This window comes from Kryptolebias marmoratus, linkage group LG8 (assembly GCF_001649575.2).
Source record: "Kryptolebias marmoratus isolate JLee-2015 linkage group LG8, ASM164957v2, whole genome shotgun sequence".
NCBI classification, from domain to species: Eukaryota; Metazoa; Chordata; class Actinopteri; order Cyprinodontiformes; family Rivulidae; genus Kryptolebias; species Kryptolebias marmoratus.
The window spans coordinates 14,287,927-14,300,902 of record NC_051437.1 but is presented as its reverse complement, the minus strand read 5'-3'; the positions used below and the strand labels follow the sequence as shown (position 1 = coordinate 14,300,902).

The 12,976-nt window shown below is 42.5% G+C and overlaps 1 protein-coding gene and 1 long non-coding RNA gene across 3 annotated transcripts in view; one reads left to right on the top strand and one right to left on the bottom strand.

Annotated features, from left to right (window-relative positions):
- LOC108235145 (WAS/WASL-interacting protein family member 1) overlaps positions 1-12,976 on the bottom strand; it is a 43,865-nt gene that overhangs the window by 12,192 nt on the left and 18,697 nt on the right. The window contains exon 2 of the mRNA XM_017414963.3: positions 356-530. Coding sequence (XP_017270452.1) covers positions 356-456 — 101 coding nt within the window. The 5' untranslated portion in view covers positions 457-530. The remainder of the gene's footprint in view (positions 1-355; positions 531-12,976) is intronic.
- LOC108235146 lies at positions 1,585-3,749 on the top strand. 2 transcript variants are annotated; one of them, XR_005233501.1, is made up of 4 exons: positions 1,585-1,642; positions 3,179-3,321; positions 3,405-3,587; positions 3,666-3,749. It is a non-coding gene; the product is annotated as an uncharacterized LOC108235146 (long non-coding RNA). The 2 variants fall into 2 exon arrangements; XR_001808567.3 differs by lacking the exon at positions 1,585-1,642 and having other exon boundaries at positions 2,127-3,321.

Here is a 12,976-nt window from a genome sequence, read left to right as displayed (position 1 = left end):
TGTGCCTCTGCCTTGCCATTGAGTTGGCTCCTTCAGAAGGAGGGGGTGACGCGAGGCAGCCCTGCCGCCGGCCCTGCCTCCTCCTTCAGCGTCCTGTAAGCATCATTTCATCGGATCTGACACACCCAGCCATTAACATTCATTACTGCCACTGCGCTCCGAGCCGGGCATAAAAAGAGATGGAGCGTCGAGAGAAAGAAAGGGGAGAAGAAGAAGAAGAAGTGTGGGAGACTCATGAAAGAAGGAGCAGAGATGACGAGAGGGAGCTGGGAGTTGATAAAACTGACTGTCATCCCTGTTATCGTCTGCTTTCCCCACTTTGTTTCACGCCCTTCTCATTCCTCGGTTGTCCTACCTTTGGCAGCCTACGCAGACGAGGACGATGAGGATGGTGACCATGAAGGCGGAGGCCGCTGCGATGGCTCCCAGGAGCAGCAGGTCCTTGTAGGTTTCCATGACTCAAAACACTTGTCTCGATCGCTCCCGTGCTCTCAGTCAAGCTGCAAATCAAACTTTGCGATCAGGGAAAGCTGCAAAGATACAGGAGAAGAGGAAGAAAAAAAATATGAAAGGGTTTCAACACCTGAGTGACATGAGATAGAAAAGAGACTGGAGAAATGTGGCATGGACCATGAGAAAAACTAGTTTGTGTGTGTGTGTGTGTGTGTGTGTGTGTGGTTGGTTTGCCTCTGGCTTTTTATCACTGTCTCTTTCTGACATATCAGTTTCTATTTTTGACTCCCTCGAATAATGCACAGAAAATAGAACACCTTACAAGGAAGCGGCTATACGAGCTTGCCAAAAACAGTTTCATCACCAGCCTCTTTCTAAGCCGGAGAGACTCTCGTGTTAGTTTAACAGGGGAGGGAAAGAAAAAAAAAAAAAAAAAACTGATCTCCTAAAGGCAGGCAGCGATGATAGGACCAGACTCACTGTTTCTAACACTGTGGGGATAACATGTTGTGCATCTGCAGCCAGAAGTGGCTCAAACGCTGACAAGATGTTCAATTTTTCTTCACATGGCGGGAAGAATTGCAGTCTTTGTTGCAACGCAAGCGTTTAGGTCACAGATACATGGCTCAAACACAAACACAAATATACACACATTTCTCATTCGTGTCAGCCAAGATTTAATGTAAGGAGATTTGCACACTGTTCCTTCACGATTTATGGATTTGATGTCACCCTGTACAACAGCTAAAACATACAGTATATCTTCTATAAGCAGGGCGAACTGGGTTAAGTTTCCACCCAGGAACAACACGGAGCTCAAACCTCCACTGAATCGGTTCACCTCGGCGGTTAAATCTTTTGCTTTGCGCTCCAAAGTTTCTTCAGAAGCAGCCGAAACGCCTTTACGTTTACCCAGCTGTGCTAACAAGCCGTCATGATTCCTGCAACCCACTGCGCTTAGGGTGTCAGAGCTTTAGTAATCACACGTCAAGGGCAATAAAACACCACCTGAGCTTTTTATCTGCACGCAGCATAGAGCGAACAGAGAAAAAAACAAAACAAATTCAACATAACCAAAAGAAAACACACACACACACACACATTGTGCTTTAATGTCAGGAAGTTTTGTTTCAGAGCTGGGACTTCCAGATGGCATCTGTAAGAGCAGAGCTGCTGCAGAAGAACCGATGTAAGTTCATCTTCCTTCCACAAATATGAGTGGCTTGGTGTAAGGGGGGCTGCTTTACAGGATGTTTTACTGATAAGTTACGCTTGTCTACCATTATTGATCAACCTTTAATAAATATGAAACAGTAAGTTGTGTTTTACATCTAAAGCAGGTTTAACAAATTGAACTATTTACGTCACTTACAATCTCGGATTTCAAGCTAAACGTTCTTTTACAAACATTATTGTAGATGATCAAAATTAAATGACAACAAAATGAAGAAGTTTCGCTTTTTTAGGACACTTTGTGTTTTTGGTACAATTTAAACCAGCTGTCTTAATTTTGTCCCACCCCAGAATATGTTAATGTTAATTTTTAATTGTTTTTTTAATCATTATTTCCCACTGATGGTAAAACAAAGGGGGAAAGGAAGTGATTTCATCCCCAGATTCTCCTCGGCACATGCCCTTTAGAGTCCCTGGCAAGAAAAATAACCTCAAATTTATGTTTACTCGGTGTGTAAGTGTGTTTGTGTCACAAAAAAGCATTGATTTTGGAGAGTAAAGAAAAGAGTTAGTTTGCCTTGTTAAATAAAGCAACAAAAAGCAACGACAAGTTAAAGAAAATCCAATTTGCTCCAAAAATCTGATTAAAAAAAAACTAAAATATGTTTAGAACCTTTCTAAACAAAGTGCTTAACACTAGTGATGAAAACAAAATTTGCAATTAAGACAAGGAGAAAAAACTGACAAATCATAAAAAACCCCCCAAAAAACTAGCATTCCTTGAAGAAATGCATGCTGCCCACTGCCTTACATGTCAAAGTTTTAAACAAAGATTTCACGTTCTCTAAGGCTGATAAGCTGTGGTGGCCATCTTGAATGAGGTTGACTGCAAAAGTTCACCTCTTGTAGATGTACCTCCGATTATTTCTAAGAATTACAGTAAATTTATTCAGTGGTTTGGGAGAGATTTCACGTACAATCAGACAAACACGCATCTTTGTACGCACACATGCACACACAGTCAAATAAAAAACAAAAGAAAAGGACAAAACAAAGTAAATAATTATGTTTTAAAGAAAAACTATATCAATTAGATGAGGAAACTTTAGACATTTGTTATAATTTTTCTTTAAAAATGCTTGTGCGGCCAACTCTAAACAACTTTTTTAGCTTATTTATGCACAGATTCTGATAAACTGTGGGTTTCACTTTTTTTACATTTACATATAAACACACACAGCAAACATAAGGCAGCGTTCATCTGGTGTAGAATTACTGAAAGTGTTGTGTCAAGCTGGATCAAAGCAAGACTATTTATTTATTTGCTATGATATGCCTTGAATTATCATTAAACAAATTACTGAGCTCATATTTCAACCTCTTTCCTTCAACAGTATGAATGGCTTATAATTAGCTGGATCATATCAGACTGCAGTTACACCAAGTCAAACATATTGTTTGCTGGCATAAATATTTGAAACTAGCTGCATAGAAAGCATAAACATTTGTTGGGATCTGGAGCTGGGCTGGTTTTTTGGGGTTTTTCCACCAGAGGGAGGGCAGAGGCTGAGTCTTCCTGGGGGCGTGACCAAGGTACTGGGACTCAGCACACCTGTGGCTCATCCCATCAGCTGTGGAGGAGTATATGAGTGGAGAGCTGCCGACACTTCAGCGCCAGAGCGTTAGCCAGTAATGGTACTTCAGGCCTAAGCTAGATTCCCTTGTGCTTTCTCTGTTGTGACAAACCCAGTGATTCTTTGTGTGTGACTCCTCCCCAGCTACCCTTCTTCCTCGGATCTCCTGGTCGGCAGTCGTCCCCACACGCCTCCTCCACGGGGTCCGGAACCTACCTGTCCGCCCTCCACAGCAGCCTCTCCACTCGCTCCATCTCCCCACCCGGCAAGAACCAGACTCCGGTGATCCAGAACCTTCCTTCCTTTGCTCAGAACACTACCCCTCAAGTAAGAACGGACTATTCAGCCGCAGCTGACATTACCGCCATAACCAGAACTCAACTAACCAGTCTTCCTGTGCTGCAGAAATCCAGACGCGCCAGCCACTTTCACCTTGGACCTGTCAAAGTGAAAACCCGTACCTACGCAATAAACTCTCTAAACTTTTTCCCGGTTGTCTGTTTGACTCTGCATGTGGGTTCAAAAATTAGGAAACATTATGACAACATTAAGTTGGTTCATTGACCAGATACCTTATTTTACTTTCACTAAGGCTTGGTTCAGCTAGTTTCTGGAGAACAGCGTCCAAAAAGACACTCGATCAACCGAAAATGCTCGTAATTTCTGATTGATCAGCGATAATCATTTGACACTGACGACATTAAGCCTATATTCATGCAGCACAAATGCTGTGCATCTCACCAGAAAGGGAGACAATGACAGTAATTTGGTTAAAGTGCCAGAGACAAATGAACTGATGAGGCATGCAGCGTGCAGAAGCAGGTCACGGCAGAATTTATACAAGCGTGTGCACCAACACACGATCTCCTGTTTTTCTATGGGTTTTGAAGACAAAACTGCATCTTTTTTCCCCTCCTTTTTTTGTTTTTGCCTCTCTTCTCCTCCTCTTCCTTTCTGTCTGTTGGTCTGTCTGTGGGCCTGACCCTGCAGATATGTGAGGCGATGCACGGCGAATGAATTAATGCAGCACGGGCCTTTATGGAACAGACAGGCAGGCAGAGTACAGCACAGCGGAGGGATGGAAAAAACGAGAGAAAGACGGTGACTGAAAGGGAAGGGAAACGAGGAGAGGCAATCAGACACACAGGAGCAAGCGAGAGGGATGAAAGTTGGAAAGGAGGATGAAGGACAGAGAAAGAGGGTTGCACATTTAAAATGTGAAGCAGGAACAAAGACAGCGTGATAAACATGGGGGGGGGGGGACAGTGGGAGGAAAAGCCTAAGAGAGTGTGAGAGGAAGAGGAATAAAAGCAATGAGAAGGAGGTCATCAGCGGCCCGTTTCTGGCTGCATTTTGTCAGCCCCCACTAACCTTCCATTCTGAAATATTCAGAGGAGAAACACATACGAGGGTTGCCCCTCCGAAGTGTCAGTGAACACCATGCAGGATGGGAGCACATGTCTGGCAGCATGCTTAACACTATGTGAAGCTCACAAGTGGTGAACAAGGCTGAGGGTGAGGATGGGGGGTGCGGCTCCGCTTCTGCAGCGCGCGACGCCCCTGCAGCACGCTCAGCAGTGACACACAGTCAGGGCGCAGGAGCGTTCATTCCAGCATCCGCCTTCATTTCGGAACATCAGGAGAAAAACGAGGACGGCGGCGGCAGAAGCGTATTGAGAGTGATGACAGCGACGTGGCGGTGGCGTAAGGGATGCCCTGCTGCTGGGGTTGGCGAGGGAGACGAAGGGTGCCATCGCTAATGCTGATGGTAATGAGGGTAATAACGAGGTCAAAGTGAGACACGGCGGATGTACGCAGCAGAGGAAAGCAGAATGCAGCAGAGCAGCGTAACCACAGAGAGGAAGGTTTCCTCTAAGATCACACACTCACACATAGAGAGAGAGACGGAGCGCAAATCAAAACAAAACTCCACGCAAACGATGTAAAACACTAGAGTTTTGATGCTGCAAATCTAACAGCAATCTCCCGATTTCACAATCACTTTGCAAAGCAGTCTACAACCTGCAAAATGTAAAAGAGGGGTGACTGACGGAGACAGACTCTGCAGGCTTCTTACTTTTTAATATCTGCCCAACTCAAGCTAATTAAAGATTCTACCGCCAGTTGCTAAAAATAGATTTTTTATTTATTTTTTGGCCAGAAAATCTTATTTGTCCTGTGCACAAACAGTATTGCTGAGACAAGCAAAGGCTTACAATATGTCCTCATCTCAACGTTAAACCAACACAATTGAGTAATTTCAGGAGCAATTTTTATTTTCTTGTGAATATTCTGACATTAGTTAGATGAAAAGAACAGATATGACATATGCTTATGCAAATTAAAGCATAACACTGTATTTATGTCTTTTTCTTCATTTAATTATTTTAATCACATGAAGTACCTCACTGGCATCTATAGCGACACTGTACTTGAAAAGTGGGACATCTTTTTAAGGTTTAAAAATAGACCTAACCTGATTCGGCTGCGGTTCTGGGATGACGTTTACGTTCAGATTTACATTGTGTCGCCACGAGTCTATGTTGGCTCAGCTTCCTGCGTAGAGGAGCGAAGCACCTGAACAGAACTGGCTTCAGCGGGAACGCAGCCGAAACACTGCAGAAAAACAAACTGGGCAGCTTTGACGGGGTCGAGAACCAGCTGAGTTTAACCTCAGGTGTTTCTCTTCAGTCATCCAAAATTTATAACAACTTTAAGCTGCTTCTGGGCACCTTGACTGCTCACGGTTACCTCCTCTTGACTTCTGACTGAAGTCAAATGTAAGGGAATTTGGGGAACATGAAGAGCAGGATTTTAATCCAACTGAAACAAAAGTGAGTTTAAAAAACAATTTTAGGGTAATTAGGGAAGCTGATGATTTATTTGACATTATTTAAATCAAGTTACAAATGACTTTGATCACTCTTTGTTTAAATCAAATGATCTGAAACATACAAGTGGATCTGCTATCACTCTCTGGATCATTAGAAAGAGAAAAAGGCTTTCAGACTCCACGGCCACATGAGACAGTGATGTTACCATCATGCTAAAAGGATAGTCACACTTAATTTAAAATGAGTTTGAAATATTCTGTACATACAAGATTTAGGAGCTAAATAATTACATTATCAGAACTATATCTGCTAATGAAGAGGTGGCATGCGGCACATGATCATAGAGCAAAATTTAGATATATTTTTTTCTAAAGACTTAAAGAATATTACAAAAATACAGTCTGTATTGGTTCTCTGGGACTTCATTGGGGTTGTTTTACCAGAGCTGGACGATATCATAACAAGCAATTGTGATATTACTGTTGTTGTTTGCCGCGGAGAAGACAAATGGCAGGCGATAAGGTTTTTGCCTGAGTCTGTGTGCTTGGGTGTGCTTGTTTGTCTGCCTGTTAGCAAAATGTCCATTAAACCAGAAGACACATTTTAACGAAACTCCCAGAAAGTAAGCTTTGGATGTACATCTGCAAGGGATTATCTTTTGGAGTCAATCCAAATCAAGAGGAGCGAACACAAAACTGGCTGTAACTCTGTTAGACTAAAATGTGCTGTGGTTGGAGCCGAGAGCCATTTACAGCAAATACTCTAAGAGCCAACAGATCGCACAAGATCTCACAATACTGCACGAGGTGTGACCGAAACGGCCGTAAGGCAGTTATTTCTCGACATAGGAGGATCTTAGTTTAAAACTGTGGTCTGAAAGCTGGTGGGTGATATGTATTTCTTTTAAAAATGCCTGGCCTTTAAATAAATACAGCAATGACCCTGTCAGCTGCAATAAACCCACATGTTCTGTCACCATAATACTCACAACACTCTCCATGTGCTGGATGTGGCCATTTAGGGGGTGAGGAGCCTTCTTATTGCCATATACAGTATAAATATATATATATATATATATATTGCCGGCAATTTATGTCAGCAGTTTATTGAAATCTTTTGCTCAAATGACTTTGTACATGGTAACATTGCTACATTTTTTAATATATATTATGCAAACCGTAGCTTAAGCTTTACTTTATTACTTTATATTCACCTGTCATGTTGACGCTAAAGGCTAACACCTGCGCTGATTTATTCTTACAAATTGTCAGAATATGATTCCACCAAAATGACGCCTGTCTGAATGTGGTGATAACTTGCAACAAACATGTAATAAAATTTCTGTCTGACAGTTTTTTTTTTTTTAGAATTTCATAATAAATGTAAGTGAAGCTGGTATTTATTTGTTTATAAACTGGAGATATCAGTGTCAAAGATTTTTGGGTTTTTATTCTATTGGGCCAATATGATAGACCTGAATGGAATAAAATTATGTTTGAAACACTTTAACAATTGATTCACAGTAAGAAACACCCACCACATTGTTACGTCAACATGATTCTGCTTTTAACCATTTCAAACACCCCAGGTGAACTTCTATTTATCTCTTCTGTATATTCACTGGCAGCAATTCTTTCTATTTTAGAGATGACTATCTTGAAACCTCATTAATATGAAACCATTTGTATGGTAGATCTAGATAACGCTCCAGCTTGTTGAGATGATTTGTTTTAAAACAGCTGCACCATCTGGTTGTACTGTGGTGTAACTTTGATCGATGCATCGAAGACAAACCAACACGCAAGTGTTTATTTGGAAATCCATTAACTGCAATTACAAATGTTGAAATACTTTCTTAAACTTCCAGTAAAGCTTCTTTTTTTTCTCTCAGCTCCAATGCGGTCACATCAGTGCCTCTTAATATGCCCTAATTCTTTCTATATGACATAGGTCTTTGTTCTCACCTCTCACTTACCTGCCCACTATCCTTTTCAGCTCCCTGTCGAAGCGGCCTGCTCTCACCATGTAAAAAAAACTACCCAAAAACTCTTTTATTCCTCTCCCCACTGCATTAGCAAAGCCTGCATCGGTGCAATTTTAATAATTGTAGCCTGACTTTCACAAGGCTGAAATGTCCTTGTTGGCACCCCGAGCTCAGTCTCTGTCATCAAATTAAAAACATGTGATTATTATCAGCAGCCACAATAAATAGTCTGCTACTTGTGCTTGCTGTGCCAAGACATCGGTTAGAGACCAGCGGCCCTGACCCGCTTATCGGAAATATTTTCACTAGCGTAACCTCCTCAGCACCGACCTGTAAGTAATATCAACCTGTGAAACGGTCACTCTCTCTTCACGCTCCACTTCTACATCAATCAATCGTGCTATCCGAACATGGGTCACTGATGCAGACATAATCTGTGATGGACAAAAATAAGCGGTGGTGATAGACAGAGGAGAAAGAGGAGGCTGTGAAGGTCGGAAAAACCACCGAAAGTTGATCAGAGGCGCGTAGAGAGAAAAAGAGAAATCTCATCATGTTCGTGGCTATCTGCTGCCCGGTGGGACTTCGCTGCACCGTGCATACCAACGTGGACTCAAGGGGAGACAGGGAGGTAAAAAAAAAAAAACAGGGAAGAGAGAGTGAGGTAAGGGAGGGGGGTGGGCAGCTTAACCCGATGACATTTCTGCTATCAGCTGAATGGCCTATCTATAAGCCTCACACGCCTACACACTGGGGAGAAAGACTTTGTACAGACACTCGGAAATTCAGTTTGCAATTTAATGCCTTCCTCAAAGTGACCTGTTACAAGCGGCCACATTCAATGAAAACAACCTGCTGAGCTTTTTTGTCCAGGACCAAAGCTCTGATCTCATAAGAAGAACAAAAGCGAGTTTTCAGCGACCAGTTTTGAGTCATCTTTAAATAACCATGTGTGTGTTTTTCGATGCCAACCCACCATCTATATATGTTGTTGCCTTGTGACTTCTGCTTTGACTTCAGTTTTTAGACCCAGAGCTTGGAACTGGTGTAGGACTGACTGTTTTGGTTACAAAGCCCAAAGTGCCGCCCCTGGGCAACGTCTTCCTTCATTACATCTGATACCACAGCTGTTTACCTTGAGCCGAGTTGATGTGCACCTTTCAATTACTGCTAAATGCAAACATGAGCAAAATATTCTGCTGACTGCCTGAAAAAGGTCTCCCATTAAAGGCCAAGCCTATCGCCGACTGCGTTTCATACCAGAGTTTTAAACTAAGATCATCGTACGATGAGAAATGACAGAGCTACAATCGCTTGCAATATTGCGAAACTTGTTATCTGTCAAAGTATGTAAGGGAATGACTCTCCTTATCACGTCAAACCTTATCTCAGTATTGGCTACATTTGATGAAGTTATGGTCAACTTTGTGTTTGAGAAGCTCAACTAGCTGTGGCGGCCATCTTGAATTGAATTGCCTACAAAAGTTAATCATACAGTCCATCCATCCATCCATCCATCCATCCATCCATCCATCCATCCATCCATCCATCCACCCGTCCGTCTTTCCCTCCGTCCATCCATCCATCCATCCATCCACCCATCCACACATCCACCCATCCATCCATCCATCCATCCATCCATCCATCCATCCATCCATCCATCCATCCATCCATCCATCCATCCATCCATCCATCCATCCATCAAACAGGCTCATCTTCTGGTGAAAACTAGGGCAGAGCAGCAACAGTGACAGCAACAAGACACTGTTAAGAATGACTTTCTAATGTGTTATGGTGGCACTTAATATTAAATTATTGAAAGACAAAACAAAGTGTTTGTAATATTTTTTATTTTTTGTGGATAGCACTACTTGAAGACTTGTTACTTCAACACATAACATTATGTGATGGTTTTTTTGCAAGTAATTATAAGCTGCATATTATGACAGCTATTATGCAACTATCATGATATATAGAGTTAGAAAGCATTTCTTTTTTATCTCTCTCATTTATATGTCAAGAGGAAAAAAAATCATTTTAAGGGCAGTAAATGTTAACTAGATAAACATTTACAACTTCTACTTCTATTCTTAGGCGAGGACAGTTGGCAGCTTTACTTCGGTTGTTGCTGAATACAAAAAGACTTGTTTTATCTGTATCTGTTCCACACAGTAGAGCAGATCTAAGGTGTCCTCAAATGGCAACACTCGAGTTGTTTTGTTTTTAGAGTAAGACAGAAGTTTGACATTTCAGTTGTTTGCGTCATCCTTTTGTCGTATGGCGAAATCTTTCCACCATAATACAACAAAGAAAATTCCCATAGGTTGCTCAACAGATTTCTTTCTTTCTCTGAGTTTCTCCGTGTGTGTGTGTGTGTTAACTGCTGAGTGCCGGATGTGCAGTGCAAATAGCATCCACCATAAATGGGGGCTAAATGATAACGTGTGATAAATGAAACCGTTAGCGTACACAGCCTGAAACTCAATACTGACTGGGGGCACATACTCATGACGTGTATGTAAATTTAGAACCCGACTGGAAGTGTGTACAAAATTTCCTGTGCATCAAAAGGCTGTGGAGGGGCAAGCTAATAAAAATAATTAGGATACAATTTGTTCTATCTGTGTTTTCTGAGCACGCCGAGGACATTTCCAGTGAGAGACTTTATAAGCCGCAAATACAGTATGGTGCTGATCCTACAGGCTCAGGGAAGGCAAGACCCCATTTTCCTCTCACTTGACTCGACTTAATTAACCAGACTGAGTCAGAAGCAACACTCAGGATTAAGATTTATCCTTATGGGATTGAGGATCCCTCCCTCTCTCTCTCTTTCTCTCTCTTGCTTTTTCCCGCTCTTCCTCTCTGTTTATAGTTGACTTCAGTGCTCACTTCCTGCTCATTACTTTAATGATGCTTCTACTGTGAGTTTATGCTCACGAGTGCAGTTAGCTTTTTAAGGCTGCAGCTTGGGAGTAGCGAGCAACACACAAGACATGCACAAACTCGTGCATACATACAGCGACACAGAATCAAATGAAATCAAAACGTATCCATTATGCATGTGTGCTGCAGCGAAAACAATGGGCTTGTTGAGGAAATTCAAAAAGTCTTCCGCAAAATGTGTCAACCGTGCAAGCTGCATCATGCCCACAGTGCACCAGGACTTTGCAAGTTCACATTTATTGAGAATAAAAGACTTAATTACCCAGATAAAAGTGAATGGGATGCAGAATAAATAAATGAACAAATGTTATTTTTTTCTTCATTGATGTATTAGATGAACTCCTTACCTAACTGTAACATAAAGAGATAGTGTGACAGACAGCTATATCCAACTCCAGCTCTCTGCTTTTGCCTTAGATGCATTATTCATCTGTGTGCCAATTTGGAGAAGCTCTCCCAAACCCTCGTTTGGCACCAAAGAGACGAAAAGCAAAAGGGAGACAAGCAGAGGGGAGGAAAAAAAATGTCACAGTAAGAATGTCAGGGAAAAAAAGAGAGGAAAAGAGGAAGAATGGAAACAGCGGAACAAAAGAATGAGTGAGCTAGATGCAGAAAAACAGGAGCAGGAACGACTGAGTCTCTCAACTGCAATGTAGTGAAACATTTAGACTGGGGTTTAAATGGACCAGGGATGTTTCTTTTCATGTAATGATATCCCCAGTTCTGATTAATGAGGCTTTCCAAAGTAAAGACTCTTAACCCAGCAGGAAACACAGAGGGAGAGAAGACCAGTGGGGACGAAGCTCACATTTTTATCCTAAGACACCGTTGTTAAATCTTTGTCTCGCATGCTGCAGTAGAAACCTTAGCACAAGCATGCTTTCAAACACAAGCAAATCACTTTCGTAACTGCGTGACGACACTAGGAACTACACTTTTCTTGGCTGTGTGCTTTGCCATCACCTCCTGTTATCTCAAGGGTTGTGCGGATGTCATGATCCTTGCAGCATCCCTCCAATCAGCTCCCGTGTCTGTGCTGGAAGCTGCTGTGGTCGTCCATCCTGGGACAGCCTGCCCCAGATTTAACCCCACATGTTTTGTCCCATCCTGCCCGTTCAGGTTTGTTGCCTATTATGGCAGCCGGCTGTCACACACAGTCGGGATCTATTTAACTTTACTGCCTGGCTAAAAATAAACTGGACTCTCGGAGCAGCACCTCCTCTTTGTGCTGAATGTGTGGGTGTGTAAGGGGGAGTGTGTGGGCTGGATCAGAGGGATTGCTGCTTAATCTGCCGCCGTCCCCCCATAACGAAGCTCTGAGCTTATTTAAACCAAACAGCTGGCTGGTTCTGCCCCCAGTCCCTTCCTGTGACTGCACCACACTCAGTACCAACAAGCTAACCTTACTCCTAAACCCCACCTGCACAATGACATCCCCCTGCGCTAGCTCCGAATTGTGACCTAATCGTCACTGTTTCCCACCTAAGCAATCATTCCCACTGTGGTGTTATGAAACAGCGTTAACAAACGCTGCTGCTACGAGGGGCGTTGGCTCTTCCTCCTCGCTGAAGGATCTGTCAGACTCTGGAGCCGCTCTGAGGATTCGCCTGTCAGATTTGGCCTTATTTGTCAGTTTCCTTTGATTCTGCTCCCTCAGCTTTGTTGTGTCACCATTTGGATCTCTTCAAAAGGCTCCAGGGAGTGGCTAACATGGAGCATATATGGCAGGCCTCACAGCTGATCTACATCAGGTCAGTTCTCTGCAAGACAGATGTGTTGCCTAAGCCCCCACCGATGGCACTAGTTATGATTTAAACAGCTACAGTAATCTGCACAAAGGTCGTCAGCATAAAGTGTAAAAATATGTAGGTCTCGATTTGTATGTTGCATTGACGACTTTTTTTTTTTTTTTTGCTTTGGAGATATTTTTAAGAGAATTTGTCAAAAGTGTGCAG